This window comes from Kogia breviceps, chromosome 17 (genome assembly GCF_026419965.1).
Source record: "Kogia breviceps isolate mKogBre1 chromosome 17, mKogBre1 haplotype 1, whole genome shotgun sequence".
Lineage (NCBI taxonomy): Eukaryota > Metazoa > Chordata > Mammalia > Artiodactyla > Physeteridae > Kogia > Kogia breviceps.
The window spans coordinates 60,135,076-60,162,106 of record NC_081326.1 but is presented as its reverse complement, the minus strand read 5'-3'; the positions used below and the strand labels follow the sequence as shown (position 1 = coordinate 60,162,106).

The window sequence follows — 27,031 nt, the reverse complement described above, 5'->3', positions numbered from 1 at the left end:
TAGCTGTACCGTTTTACATCCCCACCAACGTGTGAGACTTGCAGTTTCTCCGCATCCTCATCAAAATATGATAGTCACGGGCTTCCCTGGTGGCGCAGTGGTTGAGAGTCCACTTGCCGATGCAAGGGACACGGGTTCGTGCCCCGGTGCGGGAAGATCCCACATGCCGCGGAGCGGCTGGGCCCATGAGCCGTGGCCGCTGCGCCTGCACGTCCGGAGCCTGTGCTCCGCAACGGGAGAGGCCACAGCAGTGAGAGGCCCGCGTACCGCAAAAAAACAAACAAACAAACAAACAAAAACCGCTTCATTAGTCTTTGCTAATAATTTTTTTTTGCCAAGTACCTTTAAAATGTTTCCTTTCAAAAGAATTCCAATTTTTTAAAAAATGAGGCAACACTAGAACTCAGGATTATGAAATGATCATGGATGACCGGCAGAAAGACTTGAGTGGCAATTCTGATTTCACCCTGTGACCTTAGAGAATTTCTTGATTTCTCTGTACCTTAGCTTTTTTATTTATTATATAAAATTAGGCAATGATCAACATCCAATTTTTTGACAATTTCACAAAACATCTCTTTGAACATAGGGTGAGCCAGGCTCTTTTCAATATACAACTGGCTTTTCAATATAGTTTTAAATATAGAAACCTTTCTTCAGAAATGTAATAAGGTTTAGTTAATTGCAATTGTTCATATAGTTCTTTTACGTTTTTCCCAGTACCATAATACTTTCTGGGTATTTCACTGAAAAACACTTTTAAAAATCATTCTGTTGCTACTCTTTTTTTTTTTTTTTTTTACATGAAGCTCAAAGCTTCTTTTTTTTTTTTTAAATGGAAATGCATTTCTTTAATTAATTTATTTATTTTACTTTACTTTTGGTTCTGTTGGGTCTTGGTTTCTGTGTGAGGGCTTCCTCTAGTTGTGGCAAGCAGGAGCCACTCTTCATCACGGTGTGCAGGCCTCTCACTATCACGGCCTCTCTTGTTGCGGAGCACAACCTCCAGACGCGCAGGCTCAGTAGTTGTGGCTCACAGGCCCAGTTGCTCCACGGCATGTGGGATCTTCCCAGACCAGGGCTCGAACCCGTGTCCCCTGCATTAGCAGGCAGATTCTCAACCACTGTGCCACCAGGGAAGCCCTGCTACTCTTAATTTAAGCATATTTCAAATTGGGCATTGTTCTTCTATTTTAGGTCAAACCATATGAACTGCTAATATTTTAACAATTTTTTATATACAAAGAGAGTAATACCATATGGTTCAAACTAATACGTATGTCCTATGTATAGTATATCGATACATCCCTTTATTTCATCAAGGGATGATACATTAAACCTAAGCAACTGATAAAACTGGAGCACAAATTTTGGTTCACATTGCAGTCCATTCAAAGTCTTTCTTTACTTTTCCAGACAGCATTTATTACTAACTGGAAATACACTATATATTTCACTTATTATTTTACAAATATTTTTGAGTACCTATTAAGTATCAGGCACTGTTCCAGGCACTGAGAATAAAGCAATGAATAAAAGTAAAAAAACTTCACTTTGTCTCTTCTCACTTCTAGCGAGAGAAACGGACACACATTTAGTATATTAGATGGTAATAAGCACTAAGGAGAAAAAATAGAGCTGGGAAGATGGAGATGATGTCAGGAGAAGAGTCCATTTGCAATTTTAGATGGGATGGCAAAAATTAGGTCCTGAATGAGAAAATGACTTTGGAGTAAAGGTTTTCCAAAACTGAGAGACCTAGCCATATGCCTATCTGGGGTAAGAACTAAACCTGTTACCTCCACTACCATGTAAGCTCCCCAAGAGCAAGTTCTTTGTTCAATTTACTGCTGGTCCAGCATGTAAAACAGTGCCTAGTATACTGTAGGTGCTCAATAAAAATATCTGTTGAAAAACTGAGTATTTCATGCATATACAAACAAATACTTATAAATGCTTACTTCACACATCTGAGCTGTTATTTGTACCACAAATGGTAGCATAATAACGTTTGCACACCTTGTTCTATTTATGTAATATCTCTTAGGGATTGCTTCAGCTCCTTCTCAGTGCCTCTTTTCTATGTGACAGTATGAATTCTAGAAGAGGAGGAGCCAAGTCTGTCTTGCTCACGAGCAACCCCCAGGTTGCAGTACCATACCTGACTCATAGTATCTACAAAGCATGAATAGAAACCTGACTGACTGGATGCATGAATAAGAACATCATAAAGGTGTAAAACCAGGGAATAGTTTTAGGAAACAGTACAAAGTTTAGTCTGGAGGATAGGGGACAAGGAAGGCAACAGCAAAGAACAGGTGGGCATGATTCAGTAGGTTATGGGGAAAGAGAGTTTTGATTTAGGAGGCTGATAGTTAATACCTCATTTTGTAGTGAGAGAGGCTATTAGTAGTGGCACTATGAATGGGATATGACGTTTTCCTATGTAAGAGGCATCAAAACTTACACTAGCTAAAAGCTGGCTACTCTTTACAAAAGAAGTTCTGTCAATGGGATAAATAATTTCCCCTACAGAAAGGGTTATGGGTAAAACAGAACTTAATAATCAACTGTTCAATTTGATTGTTTCTATTTCTGAGATTTAAAAAAAAAAGATTATAAAGTGTCAGCTTAATCAGCCCTTAATGATATAGCCTAATCAACAACTTGGCTTCAAAGATGGTCATGTGATATATGTCTAATTATCATTCAGAAGTTACTAATACTAATCCCCAAATTTTAAGAGGTGATAATTTTAAAAAATCAAATCAAGCCTCATGATAAGGTATTTTCTTAAAGTTGCAATGAAAGTCATAAAAATAAAAAAAACTAAGAGTAAATTCTAAATCAATAAATTATCTTAGAAAAAGTTACAAGAGGAAAAATAAAGGGTTGTCCAGAATACACTCAAGCTTAGTTAAGAGATGTTACTATTCATGTTAATAAGTCGTAAACCTATGTAATTTTGAGAAATGGATATTATCCCGTGATTTCACGTAGTATAGTGAAACTGACTCTACTGCCACCCAGTAAGTCTACTTCTGATTTTGTTTTAGCATCTGCCAAAATCACCAGGTATACACTTATTCCCTGTGAGCTGAGAAGGGTTAAAGCCACATTTCTTCACGAATTAGTACGGTGCAATAAACTACATTAACTATGTCTCTTCCTCCAGGAAGCCTTCCTGAATTCTTAAGGCTACGTTAGGTCATACACTCTGAAAGTATCCTCCACTTCACTTTCACCCTGCTGGCTAAAGAGATTTATAATGATTTTTCAAAGTGCCTTCTTCACTTGACTATAAACTTTACAAAGAAAAGGACCGTGCCTCTACTTCCTCAAGTGTAAGAATTCAGTCTGACTTCCCTTTATTTCCCACACTTTGCACCATACTCTATATTATGCAATAAATGGTATTTTGATATTGATGTCAATGATTATAACTCTTTAGGGTCTTCCAACTACCATTTACTAAACCATTTTCTAACTTTTCCTCCACTTTACCTTAAATTCAGGTATTTCTAAAGGTCCTATCCTTGGCTCTCTTCTTTAGCCATGTTGTCTATGTGTTTTTTCCCAACCACTCCTGTTTCCACTATCACCTTTATACACCCGTGGTGGACTTTTACCCTGGGGGCTTCCCAGTATTCAGACCCTTGTATAGTCACCTCCCTCTTGAATCTGGCCCATTCTTGTGAGTAGCTTTAAATAAGAATACAGCAGAAGTGACACTTGGCCAGTTTGGGGAACAAGCCTTAAAAAGTCCTTGTCACCTCAATTTTTCTACATTTTGGAATCTTGAGTAGCCATGTAAAAAATTCCAGCTAACCTGCTCCAGAGATTACAAGAAAAAAGCATGCGGCAAGGAAAAGATATTGAGACTACATGGAGAGAGAAAGACAGCTGTCCCTGCATCCCATCTGAGCCCATCCTCCAAACAATCCACAAGTTCAGCACAGCCACGTATCAGTGACCACTGGTAAGACTGGCGAAAGAACGACCCAGCTGAACCTATAGCTCAAATACAGAAGTACGAGGAAATAAAGTGTTTGTTCTTTTAAGCCACTTAGTTTTAGGGTGATTTGTTGTAAAACAGATAAACAAAAGAGCTGGTAAACTAAAAATCTACATCTCCTGCCCTGACCACTCTCTAGAGATATACATCTAAGCTTCAAACACTAACTTTAAATTTCCACATAGATATTATCTACATTTCAAATTCAACACTTGCTAAAATGAATTTTAGTATTTCACCTATTTCCTATAAAGTACTGTGTAAACCGCAGATTTTAAAATTGTATTCCTCAGAATTCTAAGGTTCTAGAGTATTTCTAGAGATTACAATCTGGGTAGATATATTTCAATTCCAGTTCTTAGTCCCATATCACAGGTCACAAAAACTAAGTATAAGCTCAGAATTAAACTAAACAAATCACTGTCCAATTAAAACAGAAAACACTGAAACAAAGTACGAAGGAACACACTTTAGCTATGTGACTTTGGACAAGTAAGAAACATTTTGACCTGCAATTACTTAATGAAGTATTAGAGACTGGATTTAAATAATCTGATTTTATAATAGAAATGAATGACATCTTGAATGTAATTATTCAATTTATTCATTTATTTGAGAGGCAACACAGTGCAGGGGTTAAGAGCAGAGTGCCTGGGTTCAAACCCTTGGAGATGTTAGAGCTATTAATTGGCAGAATCTTGGTTCACGTCCTGTTTCTGCTAGTGAATAGCTCTGTAACTTCTCCAAGTCCCAATTTCCTCATCTGTTAAATGTTTATAAGGTTATTTTAAGTTTATAAGGTTATTAGAAAAATTAAATGAATCAAGATTTCTAAAGTACTTAGAATACTGCATAGCATATAAAAAGCTGTTAAATAAATTCTACAGAAAATTGTAATCACAAGTTTGTTTTTAATATACCATACAATAAATTAATCTACTTCCATAAATTTTATTCCTGAAATGTCTCTAAGAAACCCATGTTTAATATAATTATTTAATTAACCAAAATTTCTGCCTTTAGAACACTGATATTTTATGAATGAATAACGCTGTATATACTTTTCTGTTGCAGTAGGTTGTGAGATAAAAAAACATCTTAAAATGATATGGGTCCTCTTAATCAGTAGTAATAAATAATATATTTTCTCAGAAAGAAATGTTATCTCCATTTCAAAGTTGACAAATACATTATTTATGTTGCACCATTAAAACTTAAAAATTTACTACTTACCACTGATTGTCTTAGGCTTTCTGGCTATGTATTCCTTCCATTTTCTTGAACTGAGCTGGCTGGGAGGAGGAATAAGTATGCTACTAATGGTACATGGCAATACAAAAAGAGCACCAACCTGCATAAAAAAGAACATATTTTTAGTGACTGCACAATGCAATCAACTCTAAAATAGTGTCATATGACAATTTTCCACTCATATTTCACCTCCATAACACGTATTTAGTCACATTCTTTCCCAAGAATTCCACTATAAAAACTAAAAAAAAAAAAAAAAAAAAAAAAAAAAAAAGAACACTGCCCTACCTCCAACAACAACAAAAAAAAAAAAAGCCAGAAAACAGAGAAAGAATTCAAGTTACAGGTACCCCTTTTCCTTCCACTGAGTCATATATCTCTGAAAACCTTATTCACAATGTTTAAGTTTAGGTTGTGGGTATAATTTCTTCATATATCTTCAAATCAATGAGAGGTCACGAATTCTATCCTCAAAAGATTTTGTCATACCAAGCCATAATTTTATAAACTTTTGACTGGATGGATTATTGGTCTGGCTTCAAAATTAGAATCTAAAGGCAATTTCAAAGCTTTTATTGCTAGACAGAGATTTAATGCTAATAGGTATAAAATTCAGAGAAACCATGAATCATATGCCAGAAAACACACAGCAGCTTCTAACTGATTTATGAGCAAACTCAACTTATTCATCTTTGTATTTTCAGGGCTGGGAACACAGATGTTTATTAAATATTTGTCCCCCCAAACCCACCATAATATATTTAGGTAAATTCTCAGTTTGATTATGCACTGAATAAAACAAACTGCAACCATGAAAGCTGTATTTTGCCTGTTATTTTAGAAATGTAAGCTACAAAATCAGCACATCCCAATAAATACATTTTTTTTTTTTTTTTAACTTTTGGGGAAATTTAAGCAAGGCATTTGCTATCGATCTCAAATCTAATGCAAAATCACTTTTAACTGCCCTATGTAGATAGAAGGGTTACATGAGATATGTGACACAAAGTTAATTAATACTTTTAGTTGCTATTTATTATTTTTACTTATGTATTCTTAACTAACAAATATGAAAACTCTATCGGGAGTAAAACAAGGAAGGTAAAATTAAATATGCTTATTTTTCTTGATTATTATAGCCATAACCTCTTTATTTTAAGTCAAATGTATTTTACATAGTCAAGCGTTAGACATTAAAAATAAAAATATTTAGGAATGGAAAATAATCATTAACTATAAAAGATATATATTTAATTTCCTAAACACTAAGTCCTAGTTCTTCCTTCTTGCATAAGAAAGACTTCTTAGACCAAAATGCATAACAAAACTGTCTGGCCCAAAGGATGACAAAGCTGTAATGTGAGTATGCCAGATCAGGGCCCAATTATAGCTTAAGAATTATAAAACTGTTAAAATTATAGTTACAGCTCAACAATGTAAAGATACTAAATGCAGTTCATTGCATAATTTATAGCCTGACATAAATGGGTCCTGACCCATCAGCAAAGGAAGTGACCACATTTCTGAGACAGCCTTTTTTTTTTTTTTTTTTTTCCCCCCACAGACCAGCGTTTGTTTATTTTGGCCAAATGCATGCCTGGTTGCTTAGCTCTCTTCATCAGCAGCACCTGCTATGCTGTAAAAATTGAGAGGAAGAAAGTGGACACAAGGCCTGTAACATCTCCTGCCCTTAAGAAATCTATTCAATTACTAAGCCAGAGAACAAATGCAGCGAGCCTCTTACTGTCTCATTTCGGATTTGTTGAACATGGGGGAGGTAGGCGTCTACTGCTAAAGGTGACGGCCACACGGGCTCGGGCTGTGCTTGTAAACCAGCTGTTCTGGAAGGACAGCCTCGGGCCCGCCTTCCCTTACAAGGCAACCAAAATTGGCTTCAGGCACTTTTCATTTTCTTTCTCTCTCTTTTTTTTTTTTTCTTTCATCGTGTTTAGGAAATCATGCTGTCCAACCAATCTTCAAGCTCTTCCTCAGTAACATTTCTGGATACACTTGGTTGCTCAGATGCCACGTTCCTTTCTTCCAACGCAGACGGTTTTGCAGGATCTGTTTCTTCTTGGGCCACCTCCTCATCTTTCTCAGATACCAGGTCCTGAGCTGTCTGGTCTGCTAAAATGTCACCTCTCTCTTTTACAGACGTATCTAAATTAAGCAGCAGATCTAGTTCTTCCAAATCGTCTGCTGCCGACTGCAGTGGGGAAGTGGGGTTCTGAGAACCCTTGGAAGGGCCCGGTCCCAGGCTGTCTTCACTCAGGTACATGGGGCAGCCAGCAGCAGCAGAGTTCAGCTCAGAGATGGACCCCTTTCCTCCAGGCCCCAAGGGCCCCTTTAACTGCATCCCTGGTCCCTTGCCATCATTATTTGTCTTTGGTTTCACCTGAGGAAGTTCTAAAGGAAGGCCAGTCTGGACCAATTCAGCAGCAACATTGAGTCGGAGAGAGAGAGGCAGTTCTTTTTTTTTTTTTTTTTTTTTTCCGGTATGCGCGCCTCTCACTGTTGTGGCCTCTCCCGTTGCGGAGCACGGGCTCCGGACGCGCAGGCTCAGCGGCCATGGCTCACGGGCCCAGCAGCTCCGCGGCATGTGGGATCCTCCCGGACCGGGGCACGAACCCGCGTCCCCTGCATCGGCAGGCGGACTCCCAACCACTGCGCCACCAGGGAAGCCCGAGAGGCAGTTCTTGAAGGGCTCGAACCAATGACTCACGGTCCACATAAAATGCCGAATTCTGTTTGGGGCATGAAGCTTCACTATCCCACTCTCTCTCCTCGGCAAACCGGAACTGTGAGGAGGAGTCCCCTGCAGAGCTGAGGAGAACACTGAAATCTGTCCCCCTCTGTGATTCCCCACTTTCATTATCAGGAACAACCGAGGATCAGGATCAAATCCCATACAGAGTTGTTAAGTTCTGAAGGCTAGAAAGTCCAAGATCAAGGTGCCAGCAGACGGTGTCTAGTGAGGACCGGATATCTAACTTGTAGATGGCTGCCTTCTCACTGTATCCTCACATGTCAGAGACAGCCTATTTTTGATTAAACATTTGCTACAAATATGAAAATAAACTTTTCTAAATCCCATAAGCTATAATTCCCTACAAAATAAATTTATGTCAATAGTTTACACTACATTCACAACAAACTTGGATTCTGATAACTTGTTCTCACTCATACACTAATCATTAGATATACTTTGAGACACTTGAGGATGATCCTTTTATGTTAACATTCTATTCCAAAATTTAACAGCCAAATAACATTTCAAACGCAAGTTTCAAAACTTTGATTCAATCTTTTCAGTAGGCAAACCCCCCCCAAACAAGCAGGCACTATGGCAATCATGTTTTTAGCCTTATAAATTCTCCTCTTTAATAAAAATATTCCCTGTCCATATGATTAATAGACATCATGATTCCCTAACAACCCTATGTTACATTTTTCTAATGTAATAAAATAAGTTTTCCTCTAAAAGGTTTTTATTTTTATTCTGAGGCTAATCGAACATCTTTTTTAAACTCAAAAGTTGACTTAGGATCACATAAAGCACTAGAATTTAAGCACTTTGACAGCTTCCCAAGGAAGGACCTTGTCCACTTTATTCTCTCCAGTACCTGCAACAAGCAACTGGCAGGCAGTCCAAAAAAAAAGAAAAGTTGAATAAATAAATGAAAACCATGTTATAAAGCACTGGGATTATTTCAAGGAATGACCATGGAATTCAATTTTTTTTTTCAAAAATGTAAAAGACTATGACAGAGTGTAAAAGGACAGTGAACTGCTTCACATTTAGAGATTTAGCCAAATTACATAATGTATGTTTCAAAAAATTATCCCTTTGCTGAATTAAAGTAGGAACATATATTTAAAATTCCATTTATTTGTCCCCGGCTGATAAAGTATAGTCCAATATTTCACTGTTCAAGAAGCAATAAAAATGACAATCTAATACAACAAATTTAAAATAAAACAATTGAAAATACTGTATTAATAGATATCAATAGTTTAGCTTTCTTCTAGGATTAGATTTGCCTATCTTCAATATCTAGATGGATTAAGAATTATTTTATACCGGAGTTAAATTATAGGTATATGTCTGATTTTGACTTGAAACGTTACCTATAAAACTAATTCCTGGGCTTCCCTGGTGACACAGTGATTAAGAATCCGCCTGCCAATGCAGGGGACACAGGTTCGAGCCCTGGTCCGGGAAGATCTCACATACAGTGGAGCAACTAGCCCGTGCACCACAACTACTGAGACTGCTCTCTAGAGCCCGTGAGCCACAACTACTGAAGCCCACGCACCTAAAGCCCGTGCTCTGCAACAAGAGAAGCCACCTCAATGAGGAGGCCGTGCACCGCAACGAAGTATAGCCCCCGCTCGCTGCAACTAGAGAAAGCCCGCAGGCAGCAACAAAGGTCCAATGCAGCCATAAATAAACAAATAAAAATTTAAAAAAAAACTAATTCCTAAAAATTTCATCATAACTACAAAATATCTAGAGGAGACCTAGCGCTTTATAAATTTCAGGAAAATGTCTCAGTTAAGTGTGTCTATCATTTGGGCCACATAAACTTCAAAGACAAGAATTAGATAGCAACCATCATTTATATCATACTGTACAGTTTATAAAATACATTCCAGTTTGGTTTTCATTACAACTTTTTGAAATAGGCAAAACAGGAATTACTTCCAGTTCACAATTTAAAAAGCTACAAACCAGTGAGTGGCAGAACTAGGACTTGTATCAAAGTTGTCTAAAGTACATGTTCTTTTACTTGAGACTTTCTACTATATCATATTCCCTCCCTCCCTTATTTGATAATATGGGTGAGATGATTAATGATAAATGACATTCTCATTTCCTGGATAGGGTTACATAGTGAACTATTTAGCTACTTGGGTTAAAATATGAACAGAGTTGTTTGTTTGTTTTTATTCTTAGTGCTTTTTCTTTTTTTTTTTTTTTTTAACTATACCACTTCACAAGACTTCTGTGTGCAAATTTCTGTAGAGATATACGATCTTAGTAACCTGTTTAAAGTACACTCTCCACCCTACTACCCTATCTCAGCCTGCTTATTTTCTTCATAGCTCTTATTTTCTATTTTTCCTACCAAAATATAAGTTCCATGAGGGCAGAGTCTTCATCTGTACAATCCATCATTGGAGCCCTAATATCTAATACAATGCATAAAGTAGAACTAATGTTGAATAAACAAAAAAAGAAATTTTAAATTTCAAAATGTAGCACATTGGGTTCTTCAGAGGTGAAAAAACAGGCTAACGTTATCTTCAGACTGTTCCTTTAAAGGCCATTTCATCAAATAAATACTCTGATGCACTGTTTAAAAACTATTAATTTCATGGAAAAATGAGGCTGGAAGTCAAAATTTTAAGTTATTATATAGCTAAGCATCTTAAGGCCAAAATCGTATTTCCTTTACTACATCAATTTTCTAAGGGAACTATAACCAAGATTTGCTTAATAGTGCCATGGGGAAACCATAATTATAACAATTATTTTTCTCCCTGCAGGACTATTTGATAATAGAGTACTTGTTATTAAAATAATAAGAAAACGTTATGTAAATATTGCCAATGAACATTTTGTGCATTAAAAATTGTTTTCAGGGCTTCCCTGGTGGCGCAGTGGTTGAGAGTCCGCCTGCCGATGCAGGGGACATGGGTTCGTGCCCCAGTCCGGGAAGATCCCACATGCCGCGGAGCGGCTGGGCCCGTGAGCTACAACTACTGAGCCTGCGCGTCTGGAGCCTGTGCTCCGCAACAGGAGAGGCTGCGACAGTGAGAGGCCCGCGCACCGCGATGAAGAGTGGACCCCCCTCACCGCAACTGGAGAAAGCCCACGCACAGAAACGAAGACCCAATGCAGCCAAAAGTAAATAAATAAAAACTGTTTTCATAGAAACAAGGTAGTTGAGCAAATAACTAGAAAGAAAATTTTAGTTTTTCCTATTGAAAACTGTACTTGACTTTATGATTCCACTTAAAATTCTTTATGTTGTAGTTAAAAATTTTTTTAAATATACCAATTCTATATTATTATGTTTTACATATATATAAACTAATGAAATAGCTAAAAATCTTCTAAACATCACCAAAATTAAAAAGAACTGAAAACTTACAAATGATAATTTAGTGAAGCTTTAGACATTTTTCTCACCTCCACATACCCATCCTACCATGAAAAAGATAATGCAAGCATATACATATCTTGCCACAGAATTGAAATCAGATGTGAAAGGGGTAGGTTAACAGTAATCTAATGTGTTCTAAAAGCAATTATCAGTCATGAAGCTTATTTTTGAAAATCTCTTCTAAAACAAAAAACATCACTTCATGTCTGCAGAAGACTTTGGGGTTATTATGAGAAGTCCAAAGTATCTTAACATGAATTAGGACCAAAACCTTATGTTAAGTTAAAGAAACCAAATCATCACACAGAAACAGATTTTAAAAAATACATTCCCTTTTCTCACACATCTGTAAATGTTAAGTTAAAAACATAACAAAAACAAAAAAAAACACCCTCTATACCTTGCCACACAGGGAAGAAATCTGCTCCAACAGCAACTTGGAATTCTGTTTGGTATTGTTTTTTGTCAGTCCTCTGTACTAAGGAGTTAAAGAAATGATGAAATGGTAATTGTCAAATAATTCAACTCCCTAAAATAAGTTTGATTCTCCAATTCACAAGGTGCTTAAATTCACTGATCAAAAATTTTAACTGTGGGAACTCACAATTACTCCTTTCCAAGGATAATTATTTTTCTGATTCTGAAAATACATCAAGAAATAGTGATACTATAAATAGCATTACTCTCAACTATTAGAACCAGAGATTTGTACAAACTGGAGCTTCTGAATAAAAATTTAAGAACACTGTACTAGTGTTTCATTTCTGGCCAACAACAAATTCTTTTTATATAAAATATTGTTCTTAGGTCTTTTCCTAAAACTTCTTAGATATATTTTCTTAAAATAGAGTCTAAAATATGTTGAATATTTACAGACATATGTGATAGCATTCATATTTACTTAAGTATTTAAAGAGATACAGTGGGCTGGCACTTGTATCTATCCTGCCAATGGCAAGAGAAACGTGAACATTCCAATAGTATATAAATTATTTTGTTTTTCTTCACATATCCCTAACATTTCTCCCTCTTACCTACCCCATAAGCAATGAGTAATAATTTCAGGAAGTCTTCTGCCTAATTCTAGAGGCATAAATATCATACCTGAAGGAGTATTCTTTTTTTGCAAGTTGTAGAATTTCTCTTAAAGCAATGGCAATGAAAAGTATACTGATATTATAAAAAAGAAAAACAACAACAAAAGTATGGGCAAATATTTAAATGTGGTGGTACCAGAAAACAGTCTTACTTGACACAGAAAAATTGCGATCTATAATGAACATGTAAATGAAAAGGATACAACTCAAATTCAATGTCTGACATATAGCAGGAAGGTAGGTCTGATAATTTTATCATCTGCACAAATTCTAAAGCAGGGCCATAATAATGAAAAACCTAAAAAAGAAATTAAAATTATGTAAGACTTTAAATACTATAAATAAAATGAAACTGAACAAATTAGTGATCAGGGTTTAATCTTTAAAATGGGTCTTAAAAAGCACGTATTTACATATTATTCAAGGCAAACACTTAATCCTCTATCGCAGGTAACAATTTCTTCCATATCAATCCTACCTTTCCGAGTGGAGAGATATGGAGATTTCTTACTAACTGGAAAGAGTTTTAACAGGAGGAAAATGAGTATAGAAAAAGGCAAGCAACAGAGGACAAGAGTTCTCAACTTTTCCTGTTTATCTCTAGGAAGACAGACAAATAAGCCAGGAGGCTAGGATGTTGAAGAGGGTCTGCGAAACTGAGAAAGAGAAAGAGAAGACACTCCAGGATGAACTTTGAATTTTGGTATGCTGAGATTAAAAAAAAAAAAAAAAAAAATCCATGAAGGAAATACTAAAGTAATTAAAGAGAGAACTAGTAAAACAAGAAGACCAGGGGCTTCCCTGGTGGCGCAGTCGTTGCGAGTCCGCCTGCCGATGCGAGGGACGCAGGTTCGTGCCCCGGGTCCGGGAGGATCCCACACGCCGCGGAGCGGCTGGGCCAGTGCCTGTGCCTGTGCCAGAGCCTGTGCTCCGCAACGGGAGAGGCCACAACAGTGTACCGCAAAAAACAAACAAACAAACTAATTAACTGCCGCCAGCCGCGGCGGGACCTCAAATTGCAGCAACGATCGACGAGAGGGGGTAGGGAACCGAACGCACCAAGGTATGGGATCAGAAGGGCACAAGCAACTGATGGTTGCAAGGAAAGTTTAATAACAAAGCGTAGCCGTATATATACCCCTAAAGCAGGGAATTTGCTTAGTCACCATCTCATCGGCATCAGCTGGTTGATTGGCTTCTCGGCTTCTCCCTCAAAGGCACCAATTTCCCCTCCAGGGTTGCTTTTCCTAGCTTTAGGGAACAACCAGGGACTCCCAGTAACTGAGCAGGTCCCTGGAGCGATTTGGCCAAAGGCCATCTCCTTTTTTACGTTCATCCCATAAAGTCCAGGATGCATACCAAGGAGAGTACAATCGGGCCCTGAGGCTTATGAGGGTCTTAATGGCGCCTTCCTCAGAGGGCAATGCTCGCCACATTTCCCCCTCTTTTATTTTTTAAAGCTTGATAATGCAATTTCAACTCATACACCTCCTGACGAAGAGCAGCGAGACGGCCAACAATAAAGCGTAATAAACAAGGTAAGGCAATTAACATCAACAATACACATGACCCCACGGTAATCAATCCTGTGAGTCCATTTTGAAACCAATGCATTGGGTTTAACCATTGAAGCTGATCCAAGAGTCCTTGAATTAATTGTTGGGGCCCGTCTTCTTGTAGATGAGCTTCTTGAATTGCTTGTATTTCCGCATTAAGTTTCTGTATGTCCAAACTAATCCATACACTTAAAAAGTGCATTTTTACTTTGTTCCAATCCCAGTCAGTTTCATTATAAGCGTGTTGAGTCACACAAATCCAAGTATATTCAGCATGGCAAATCAAACGCATTTTCAATTTTAAAGCCATAATTTGGTCTCCTAAACCTGAGAGCATTTTTTAACTCATCAACCCCAGTTTTTAGTTAAGTATCAATATGACTTTGTAATGCTAATGCAATACTGGTATTTTTAGACAATTGATTAACATAATGTGCTTGTTGTACAGTTTTACTTAATGCTAAACCGGCGGTAGCGGCTGTGGCTGTTAAAGCGGCTAAGGCTAATATGCTACATATTAATATTCCAATGAATCATTTAGGTCTTTTTAAAACTTCAGATAATTCTAGCCAAGCTTGCATGCTAGTACTATGATACCATGGTTCAGAAATATTTACAGGCAGCATTACATAGGAAGGTTGTTTTAACATCATAACAGAAAAAGTTCCTTTCATAGGCAGAATGCAAGTACTAAAAATACAATTCTGACAAGTTATATTATATCCTAAGGAACCAGAAGTAAACTCAATCTGTAAGTCTATTAGCAAGGCATATGAGGGTGTAACACAAGTAATAACCGGTTGATAAGAATAAGACAATGCAAACTTCCCAAAATCCCAATGCTTATAAAAAACCAAACTATTATTAGTAACAGAAACTGAAGAAATTAAAATGGTACCATTATTATAATTTAAGGTGCACCAGATTTGAGAATTCAAAATCAGATTGGGGAAAATCAGAAGGAAAAAAGGAGGGAAACTTCAAACTTGTAACAGCTTTAACTACCTTTAAACTATGGCCGGCCAGTAAAGTCCCTTGTCCTCCTACATATACTTCAACACAAAAATAGTATCTTTGACTTTGCAGCTTCTATTAGAGCTCCACTTTCAGCTTTATGATTAGACCCATCTTTGTTGCTGTAATTACCAGTCTCATTCTTTCCATTTTTATTGTTGCCCTGTGAAATCATTTTTTCTAGAACAGCAAGAAGATGTAAAGCTTTCTCAGCTTGGTAGGTTAATATATACAGGTCTATGAGCAAAAAACACACTGCTTGGGCAAATTTTTCTTCAAAAGGTTCTATGAACTGATAAAGTTTTTCACCAACGGATATGGCTTCTGTATACTGTCGGACATGATACAGGATGACTGCTTGATTGTAATACAACATACTGTTTTCAAGATCATCTAGTCCATCCATTTCTTCAACAGCCGAGTGCACCTGATTCTTCAACTGGTTAAGTGTCTGTCTTAAACTATCTGTTGTTGTCTGGTTACTTTTGAAAAACTCAGCTACTGCCGTATTCAAAATTATTTTATAATCGTCTTTGTTTATATCTTGTAGGCAGGCAAGATGTTGCAGACAGACATCATAATTTCTAGCTGTGAAAGCCTGGAAAGCACTGGTGGACAACTCCCTCTCTTGATCAGTAATCTCAGGTCGCTCCTTGGATACTTCTTGTCCCATATTTTTTTTTACTTCTGACTATTGCCCCGAGTTACTATCAATTTTACTATGTGACCACACTTTCACTCTTCACTCCGGGGATTCACCTACCGAGATTCAGATGTCCCTCTCGTCCGGTCCCTGTTCAGGCGCCACTTGCCGCCAGCCGCGGCGGGTCCTCAAAGTGCAGCAACGATCAACGAGAGGGGGGTCGGGAACTGAACGCACCAAGGTATGGGATCAGAAGGGCGCAAGCAACTGATGGTTGCAAGGAAAGTTCAGTAACAAAGCGTAGCCGTATATATACCCCTAAAGCAGGGAATCTGCTTAGTCACCATCTTATCGGCGTCAGCTGGTTGATGGGCTTCTCGGCTTAGTCACGCCTTATCGGCATCAGCTGGTTGATTGGCTTCTCGGCTTAGTCACGCCTTATCGGCATCAGCTGGTTGATTGGCTTCTCGGCTTCTCCCTCAAAGGTACCAATTTCCCCTCCAGGGTTGCTTTTCCTAGCTTTAGGGAACAACCAGGGACTCCCAGTAACTGAGCAGGTCCCTGGAGCGATTTGGCCAAAGGCCATCTCCTTTTTTACGTTCATCCCATAAACTCCAGGATGCATACCAAGGAGAGTACAGTCGGGCCCTGAGGCTTATGAGGGTCTTAATGGCGCCTTCCTCAGAGGGCAATGCTCGCCACAATTAACAAAGAAAGCTCCACTCAGAGAAATAAAATTCAGTATTTCTTTGGATAGAGTCTAAAACTAAACTAAGAGTGAGCTAATGAAGAAGGTAATTCAAGAGTTGGGGCTAGAGTGCTTCACAAGAAGGGCAAAGAAAAGCAAACACATCTTCAAACACACAAAGTTTTAAACTTGCAGAAAGCTGAGTAATTTCATCATATATGATAATGTGTATGTATGTGTATATACACATACATACACAACACACCTAGTGTGTATTTATATATATGTATGTATGTATGCATGTATTTGTATATGCGTAGAGAGACAGGCTTACATTTATTTAAGACGTTGAACCCTAAATTTCTCTCAACAGCAGCCAAAATCAGACACATTATTCATACTTGAATGGTGTACTACCAAAGAAGAAAAGTTGAGGTCATCAATCTTATGATTATAATCTTTAGAAAAGAATTTAATATTCCTGTGAAAGATGGTCATGGTAAGTTAAAGTAAGTAATTCTGAACTATTAGGAAATGTGTCAACATCAGAAATATGTCTTTTGTACCACCCTTTGATCAGAAAACATTACCCATCAACCTGACATCCTTGTAACTTCATGACCACTATGTTTTGCACATTCTTAAAATGCATCCTTCAAAGTGAATTTCTAAAGTGCTTCTACATAAATACTTCTTCTTATATTATTTTTGCAACGTGAAAAAAAAGCCAATCAAACCCCTTTTAATTATTATACTTTATAATTACTTGCATTTTAAGAATAAATCTATGGAGACATGGGACAAGAGTCAATACCTCAAACTGTAAATGAAGCAAATGTCAGGTACTATGTCAGATGCTAATCTCTTACTTCATTTAACCCTCATAACTTTGTAAGATAAGTGTTTATTACTATCTCCATTTCATAAATGAGTTAATCAATCTACCCAAGGTGACAATACCTCATAGGTGACAAAGTCAGGTTTCAAACCCAGTTCTACCTAACATCAAACAAAGCCTGTTCTTTTTCCACTGTATCATACTCCCTTCAAACTGAGTCTTAGAAAGGTCACATGGTAAAGTTCAAATCAAAAGTGGTTTCAGGCCTATACTGATCTAAAGTTAGGATCGTTCCATTTTGAAAACAATTTAAAACAATGATAGTTTTGCCAACATTCGATACTGATAATACAGTATAATTTAAGCACTTAATTATAATTATAGTAAAAGTTTTGCAAGTGAGCACACTTTAGCACATATATTAGTAATGTTGATTGAAGAATCAAACATATCTTATAAAAATAAAATATTCATGAATAGATGATGGCACAAACAAACATAGATTACCTTCGGCAAAATACTCTTATCCTTTGATGGTATTATCTTTTTGTCAAGAAAGCAAGTTTTTAAATTAGATGTACTAAAATTCTTAGGTGTGACTCCCTTTAAACAAAATTCAGGAAAACTAATTTCACATCCAAACTGAAAAGAAACGAAGAGAACACAGTTACAGCCATCGTGATTTAAGTTACAAAGATTAATACATCTTATTGCAATGTAAAAGTTGAGAGGAAAACCATATGTAAATTTATTTTTGATCCTCAGTTCAAAATGCAGTTCTTCCATTTACGTACATATCATTCGTATTTCAACTTTCACATGAATTTTTCATGAAAAGCTCTCCTTGGCCTTTCACTAGCCCACAAGAGGATACTAAGGCCATTCTCCGCAACCAGAGAACAAAGCAACCCCCTTTACATATAGCTGTTCAGTACCTGCTTCCTACTAGTCTTAAGTTCTGCAAAAATAGAACTCGCTTGTCTCATTCACCACTAGATCCTTAGAGCCTCACACATAGTTTGCTTTCAATGTAAGTTGTTGATAAAAAGATCAATTCCTGCAGAAGTAGTAATAATAGGGGTACTAACAGTAATGGTAATGACAATGATAGGGAATACTTACTGAACGGTTACTTTGTGCTTTAAATAATTTAAACCTCATAAAAATCTGAGTTAGGAACTACTATTACACCTATCTTACAGATAAAGACAACTGTGGCACCAAGAGGCTAAATATTTCACACAAAACTAGCAAGAAACAGAGTTAGGATTTGAATGCAGGCAATCTAACTCTAGAATCTATGTCCTTAATCACGATAATGCCCCTAAGCTAAAAGCTATTCTCCACCAAAAAAAGTGATTTCAAGTTTTAAATGCAGCCTGGGGAGATACGGACATTTGATTTCTTATCCATAAAAGAATAAAAGAATCACAAAACCTTGCCATTATCTGTCTGTATGTAGACATGCAGTTTCAAAAAATTGTATACAAAAGTAATTCTCCTAGCTAATTGTATCCTGCATTCTTCTAGTAGGCTATATGACTTGTTTACACTAAAACCACTTGCAAAGAAGATTTATCTGCAGATTTAACTTCCCAGAGATAAAGAAAAGCTGGCCTGCAAATCAACAAGAAGGGCCGAGCCATGTTAATTCCTGTTGTCTTATTAGAAGTTTTATTAAACTATAATTAAGAGTGAATTGAAAAGGAAAAAAAGTCTAGTAATTAGTACAATAAATCTTTATAGGAACACAACGGTCTACTCATGCTCCCATACTAAACAAACATTAAGAAACGTTCTTTTAGTTTTGCCTATAGACATATAGGCATTTTATAGACATAAAATACCAGGAACACTGATTTCAACATGGACACAACTTATAAAAACCACCAAACACATTCATTCACAGTAAGGGATTGCAAAATAGAACTGGAGCCTCATATTAATTTAACATTAGCGGGGTTCCACTAATTTAATATTCTCATATTATAGTTGAGAAATCTGGGGTCTAGTAAGGTTAAAAAAAAATTGTTCAAAATCAGCTGGTTAGCAGAAAGCACTGATCACTTAAGGTGGTATCATGGGTAAGAAAACATGTTCTAAGCAGTTTTCCAGGAGTTTACATATGCGATGAACTAAAGCAGCTTGGATAAACATGAACTCAACTAATGTTAAATTCTGCTTTAAAAGAAGGTTACATTCTAGAACTACAGTGCCCAAAACAATCACAGTCACTATTTGAATTTAAATTAATTAAAGTAAAATATAGTAAAAGATTCAGTTCTGTGTTTGAAGTAGTCAAGTATAAAGTGCTAGTAGCAACATGAAGCCAGTGGACTATTGTATAAGGATAAATTCGGAACATTTCCATTAATGAAGAAAGTTCTATTTAGATAGTGCTTTTCGAGAACATCTTTATGTGGTACATTTTCATTAGGATTCATTTAAACTATATGAGCTGTAACTAAGGTCGAAAGGCCTGCTTTGCAAACTGTGATAACAGAAATCCACTTACCTTCCTTTCCCATATCTGAATCTTTCCCCTCCATAACTCCTTTGAATCAATAGCATTTCTGAGATCTTGTAAAGATACAATATTAGCAGAAAGGTATTCGGCAATTTTCTGACAACTTCTGTAAGTAAAAGTTTATGACAATTAAATATAGGGTTTTAAATTTGACTTAGATTTAATAGTTATAGTTAGCTACAAGCCAAACAGGCAAAAATGCAAAGTTTATATTGCTGCTTTTACCTACTAATATTATAGAACATTCATTGTCAGTCTCTGAAGAAGTTGCTATCATGTGTTCATTTAATCTCAACATTCCCTTGAATTATGAGTAATTACCATTAATACTACAAATGAACAGATTTTCCTATTATTATTTATTAGTTTTAACATGTCAGATATACACATACGTACACACATATACACAGACTGAATGAATTCTTATCTTCAAAAGGAGAACTGCTCTCCTAAATTGTTCCCACACAGTTTTGTATGGAATTTCATAACAGCACTTATCAAAGACTATCATGACTATTTGCACTCCTGTTCCTCCCTGTATTTCAATGAAAAAGATCAAATCTCACTTTCTTATTATCAGTATATATTGCTGTGCTTGGCATAAAGACAGTGCTCAATAAACAATTGCGGGGCTTCCCTGGTGGCGCAGTGGTTGGGAGTCCGCCTGCCGATGCAGGGGACGCGGGTTCGTGCCCCGGTCCGGGAGGATCCCACATGCCGCGGAGCGGCTGGGCCCGTGAGCCATGGCCGCTGAGCCTGCACGTCCGGAGCCTGTGCTCCGCAACGGGAGAGGTCGCAGCAGTGAGAGGCCCGGGTACCGCAAAAAAAAAAAAAAAAAGGGAAAAAAAAAATAAACAATTGCGGAGTGAAGACAATCATGAAGTTAACAAATCCAATACTCATTTAAGGATCAAAACTGTAATACATATCAATGTGATACACCATATTAACAAACTGATGGAGAAAAACCATATGATCATCTCAATAGATACAGAGAAAGCTTTCAACAAAATTCAACACCAATTTATGATAAAAACCCTGCAGAGAGTAGGCATAGAGGGAACTTTCCTCCACATAATAAAGGCCATATATGACAAACCTACAGCCAACATCGTCCTCAATGGTGAAAAACTGAAACCATTTCCACTAAGATCAGGAACAAGACAAGGTTGCCCACTCTCACCTCTCTTATTCAACATAGTTTTGGAAGTTTTAGCCACAGCAATCAGAGAAGGAAAGGAAATAAAAGGAATTCAAATTGGAAAAGAAGAAGTAAAGCTGTCACTGATAGCAGATGACATGATACTATACACAGAGAATCCTAAAGATGCTACCAGAAAACTACTAGAGCTAATCAATGAACTTAGTAAAGTAGCAGGATACAAAAGTAATGCACAGAAATCTCTGGCATTCCTATACACTAATGATGAAAAATCTGAAAGTGAAATTAAGAAAACACTCCCATTTACCACTGCAACAAAAAGAATAAAATACCTAGGAATAAACCTACCTAAGGAGACAAAAGACCTGTAGGCAGAAAATTATAAGACACTGATGAAAGAAATTAAAGATGATACAAATAGATGGAGAGATATACCATGTTCTTGGATTGGAAGAATCAACATTGTGAAAATGACTCTACTACCCAAACCAATCTACAGATTCAATGCAATCCCTAACAAACTACCACTGGCATTTTTCACAGAAACAGAACAAAAAATTTCACAATTTGTATGGAAACACAAAAGACCCCGAATAGCCAAAGCAATCTTATTTTTGTCTGTGTGGTACATGGGCCTCTCACTGTTGTGGCCTCTCCCGTTGCGGAGCACAGGCTCCGGATGCGCAGGCTCAGCCGCCATGGCTCACGGGCCCAGCTGCTCCGCGGCATGTAGGATCTTCCCGGACCGGGGCACGAACCCGCGTCCCCTGCATCGGCAGGCGGACTCTCAACCACTGCACCACCAGGGAAGCCCTCCAAAGCAATCTTGAGAACGAAAAGTGGAGCTAGAGGAATCAGGCTCCCTGACTTCAGACTATACTACAAATCTACAGTAATCAAGACAGTATGGTACTGGTACAAAAACAGAAATATAGATCAATGGAACAGGATAGAAAGCCCAGAGATAAACCCACGCACATATGGGCACCTTATCTTTGATAAAGAAGGCAGGAATGTACAGTGGAGAAAAGACAGCCTCTTCAATAAGTGGTGCTGGGAAAATTGGACAGGTACATGTAAAAGTATGAGATTAGGACACTCCCTAACACCATACACAAAAATAAGTTCAAAATGGGTTAAAGACCTAAATGTAAGTCCAGACACTATAAAACTTGTAGAGGAAAATATAGGCATATGACATATGACATAAATCACAGCAAGATCCTTTTTGACCCACCTCCTAGAGAAATGGAAATAAAAACAAAAATAAACAAATGGGAAATCATGAAACTTAAAAGCTTTTGCACAGCAAAGGAAACCATAAACAAGACCAAAAGACAACCCTCAGAATGGGAGAAAATATTTGCAAATGAAGCACCTGCAAAGGATTAATCTCCAAAATTTACAAGCAGCTCATGCAGCTCAATAACAAAAAAACAACCCAATCCAAAAATGGGCAGAAGACCTAAATAGTCATTTCTCCAAAGAAGATATACAGATTGCCAACAAACACATGAAAGGATGCTCAACATCATTAATCATTAGAGAAATACAAATCAAAACTACAATGAGATATCATCTCACACCAGTCAGAATGGCCATCATCAAAAAATCTAGAAACAATAAATGCTGCAGAGAGTGTGGAGAAAAGGGAACCCTCTTGCACTGCTGGTGGGAATGTGAATTGGTACAGCCACTATGGAGAACAGTATGGAGGTTCCTTAAAAAACTACAAATAGAACTACCATACGACCCAGCAATCCCACTACTGGGCATATACCTTGAGAAAAGCATAATTCAAAAAGAGTCATGTACCAAAATGTTCATTGCAGCTCTATTTACAATAGCCAGGACATGGAAGCAACCTAAGTGTCCATCAACAGATTAATGGATAAAGAAGATGTGGCATATGTATACAATGGAATATTACTCAGCCATAAAAGGAAACAAAATTGAGTTATTTGTAGTGAGGTGGATGGACATAGAGTCTGTCATACAGAGTGAAGTAAGTCAGAAAGAGAAAGACAAATACCATATGCCAATACATATATATGGAATCTAAGAAAAAAAAATGTCACGAAGAACCTAGGGGTAAGACAAGAATAAAGACACAGACCTACTACAGAATGGACTTGAGGATATGGGGAGGGGGAAGGGGAAGCTGTGACAAAGTGAGAGAGTGGCAGGGCCATATATACACTACCAAATGTAAAATAGATAGCTAGTGGGAAGCAGCCGCATAGCACAGGGAGATCAGCTCGGTGTTTTGTGACCACCTAGAGGGGTGGGATAGGGACAGTGGGAGGGAGGGAGACACAAGAGGGAGGAGATATGGGGATATATTTATATGTATGGCTGATTCACTTTGTTATAAAGCAGAAACTAACATACCATTGTAAAGCAATTATACTCCAGTAAAGATGTTAAAAAAAAAAATAGCACTTCATTAAGGTATTGGTTGATAATTTTGCCAGAACAGATATTTTAAATTATTCTAATGAATCATGAGAAAAGGCAAAATAATTCCTCCTGTCCATTGCATATAATGTATTTCCATTTCAGAAGAAAACATGTGGCTGATCAAAATAGTTTATTAAAACATGAAACAATAAGATTCATAGTTTGAAACAGCAATGGTAATATATAAATATTAGATGTAAGTGTATCACTAACAAGGGTCATGTAACTCAATAAAACAAAGAAAGCATTAAAAAAATAAAACTGTAATACACAGTTGATCCTTACTAAAATGTCATAAAACACAACAGTATATATTTATTTCTACATTGCACATAAAACAAAAAACAAATATGACATTATAGGGCTTCCCTGGTGGCGCAGTGGTTGAGAATCTGCCTGCCAATGCAGGGGACAAGGGTTCGTGCCCTGGTCCGGGAAGATCCCACATGCCGCAGAGTGGCTGGGCCCGTGAGCCATGGCCCCTGAGCCTGTGCGTCCAGAGCCTGTGCTCCTCAACGGGAGATGCCACAACATTGAGAGGCCCACGTACCACCAAAAAAAAAAAAAAAAAAAAAAAAAGAAAAAAGAAAAATATATGACATTATAATGACATTATAAATCTGGTGTATCCATGTATCCATGGTATTTATCACGGTGTTCATTGGACAATACAAACCTATTTAAAAACACACAATGTTGGGTTTCCCTGGTGGTGCAGTGGTTGAGAGTCCGCCTGCCAATGCAGAGGACATGGGTTCATGCCCCGGTCCAGGAAGATCCCACATGCCGTGGAGCGGCTGGGCCCGTGAGCCATGGCTGCTGAGCCTGTGTGTCCGGAGCCTGTGCTCCACAATGGGAGAGGCCACAACAGTGAGAGGCCCGTGTACCGCGAAAAAAAACAAAACAAAACAAAAATACAGGAAAGAAAAAACACACAATGTGTTTGGAGAATTCATGCTCAATAATAGTTGTAAGAAAGCATCAATAACATTTACTAAAAACTTAAAACTTCAGAAATATAAAGTATGAAATAAGAAAAATGTAGGTTCTTCTCAACAGATAAATCTCTAATCACAGTATGACATAAAACTATCTTGTCACATTTTTAAAAATCTTCAAAGGCTGGGCCTATTAAAAACAGGGTAGCAAGTTAATTGCAAAATCAGACAACACAGATAGTAGTCAAATATGAACAAAGAAGCTTACGTTTCACAATGATTTCCTGCTATGGTAATTTTTGCTGAATACCATTCCTTCAAATGTTTTAATGCTCCTACAGTAGGCAAACAGTCTCTCAATTTAGGTGGATCTTTGTCAGAAGGCAACAGTATTATATCTATCATTGCTCTACCTAGAAAGAGATAAAGGCATTTTTGTAATTTTTTAAAAACATTTTTATTTTATATTGGAGCATAGTTGATTAACTATAATTTTTTAAAGATGTTAGATCTGAAATGTCTCCAAACAGTACCTTGAACAACTGAATTTTATGTTTATTTAGAAGATGAAGAAGGATTTTAACTTTAATTTCTGAAATTCTTCAAAATATACATCTTCAGGAGTTCAAAGTTTTTAAATGTTCACATTTGATTTAAAGCCATGCTATCTTGAAACAGCTAGCATATGCCAGAAAAACAATGAACTACATCATAATTACTTGCCAATTATGTGCCAGTGGTTAATTATACATTGCTCTTGAGATCATCAATGCTATTGTACTGAACAGAGGGAAAAAAACCTGTGCAATTCATTATGTTCTTCTATACTTAATTTTGCTATACAAAAGGGAATGAATTAGTATAAAACTGTAATGTTCAAATAAATTATTTCTCTTTTTAAAGAACAATAAAACTCTCAGAAAACTCAATTATACTGACAACATCACTGGTTCCTGAGAAAGAAGGTTAACTTCATGAAACTTTTAATTTTATAAAATGATAAATTTTACTGAAGGACCAGGAAAATCAGAATGAAACAGAAACCAAATAAAAGTTTGATAATGAAAGTATTCCAATTTGCCAAAACAGCAACTGTACATTCCATATTTTGAACTTCATATAAAAATCTGACATGTTTGTTTAATAATGTATTCAGTTATCTTCCATATAGGATCTTTTATACTAAAATACAATCTTGAATATAAGGATTAGACTGTGAGCTATAAAGTCCTTTATGATAATCACATATGCTTTACTCATCATTGTATACTCAGCTCCTAGTATAACGCCTGACATATAACAGACACAACAACTATCTGCTTAATAAATGACCTCCAATAATGAAAATATTCAGAAAAGTATTCAAAAGTATTTGTGGATGCCAAAGCGTACCAAGCTTTAGATGAATCAGCTACTTGATTCACACAAAGAAAGACTAATTTAAGACAAAATACAGTTTCAAGAATAGTATGATGCAGTATTTCATAAAATATGCTTCTATTATAGGAAAAAAATGGATTATGTAAAAAAATGCTGAGTCAAGGGTTTCTTTTACTGCATGACTTTCTATTTGATAATATGTATACTGACTTCACACCATAAAAGTATGTTATCCAAATGATCTAGGTTAAAGAACTTCTTTTTCCAGGAGTTGCTCATGGGAGTAGAGTTCTACAGAACATTGTGGAAAACAATGGTATACACAGTGCAAAGCTGCTTCTTCAGTAATAACTGAAGAAGGAAACAGATGAGTAATTTCCTAAGTTCTAATTTTTGTCTAAGTAAATGAAAACAATTAAGAAAATTGTGATGTCTCAACTAGGTACTCTATTAAAGTAGTAGAGTATGTTTTTTAACCACTTCATATAGAAAATTATTTTTCATTTTCATTTCAAAATTAGAAGGGAGAACACAAGCATAAAGAATGAATTTATCACTCATTCACAGAAAGTGTTAAGATAAGGTACAAATTATTGAAAGTAGTCATAAAATAGTACCAGGAGCAGGAAGTTTGTCTGATAACTGATGCAAATTTTCTGCAGATTCTTCATAGAGACTAAAATAAAACAGTAGGTTAGGAAAAATATATATATACACACATTACATATAATCATAATAGGTAATATTAATTAAATGGATCTATGTGCCAGACACTATTAAATACTTAGCATTCAGCATTATCTCATTTGATCCTCATGACAATCGCATGAGGCACTACTATAATACTATTTTTATCCTCACTTTAAATAATTCACCTAAAGTCCACATAAGCTGTAGGTGTGGAAGCTAGGATTCAAACCCTGAGTCCAAGTTCTTAGCCACACCCCCAAAACAAACAAGCAACATTAACAAAAAAGGGGAAAAAAGCCCTCCCTAAATTATATCTAGTATATTAAATATAAATCATAACTAATAGACCATTTTTCTGAACCTTAAAAGTAAGGTAGGGCTTCCCTGGTGGCACAGTGGTTGAAAGTCTGCCTGCTAATGCAGGGGACGCGGGTTCGTGCCCCTGTCCGGGAGGATCCCACATGCAGCGGAGCGGCTGGGCCCGTGAGCCATGGCCACTGAGCCTGCGCGTCCGGAGCCTGTGCTCCGCAACGGGAGAGGCCACAACAGTGAGAGGCCCATGTACCGGGGGAAAAAAAAAAAAAAAGTAAGGTATTACTAAG

The 27,031-nt window shown here is 36.9% G+C and overlaps 1 protein-coding gene and 1 pseudogene across 14 annotated transcripts in view; both read right to left on the bottom strand.

The window, feature by feature from the left end:
* The window catches only part of MTBP (MDM2 binding protein), a 237,345-nt gene that overhangs the window by 203,832 nt on the left and 6,482 nt on the right, over positions 1-27,031 (bottom strand). For 10 of the 14 annotated variants that reach the window (XR_010837361.1, XR_010837358.1, XR_010837356.1 and 7 more), the window contains exons 5-11: positions 26,357-26,415; positions 24,628-24,772; positions 19,788-19,905; positions 17,780-17,914; positions 12,737-12,831; positions 11,837-11,909; positions 5,249-5,366 (exon numbers count right to left, since the gene is read on the bottom strand). Coding sequence is in view for 5 of the 14 variants with exons in the window: in XM_059043447.2 (XP_058899430.1) it covers positions 5,249-5,366; positions 11,837-11,909; positions 12,737-12,831; positions 17,780-17,914; positions 19,788-19,905; positions 24,628-24,772; positions 26,357-26,415 (743 nt within the window). In the remaining 9 variants the exon portion in view is untranslated. The remainder of the gene's footprint in view (positions 1-5,248; positions 5,367-11,836; positions 11,910-12,736; positions 12,832-17,779; positions 17,915-19,787; positions 19,906-24,627; positions 24,773-26,356; positions 26,416-27,031) is intronic. The other 4 variants (XR_010837363.1, XR_010837362.1, XM_067017040.1 and 1 more) reach the window with 1 other exon arrangement.
* Positions 6,826-8,157, bottom strand: LOC136792952 (cell death regulator Aven pseudogene; annotated as a pseudogene).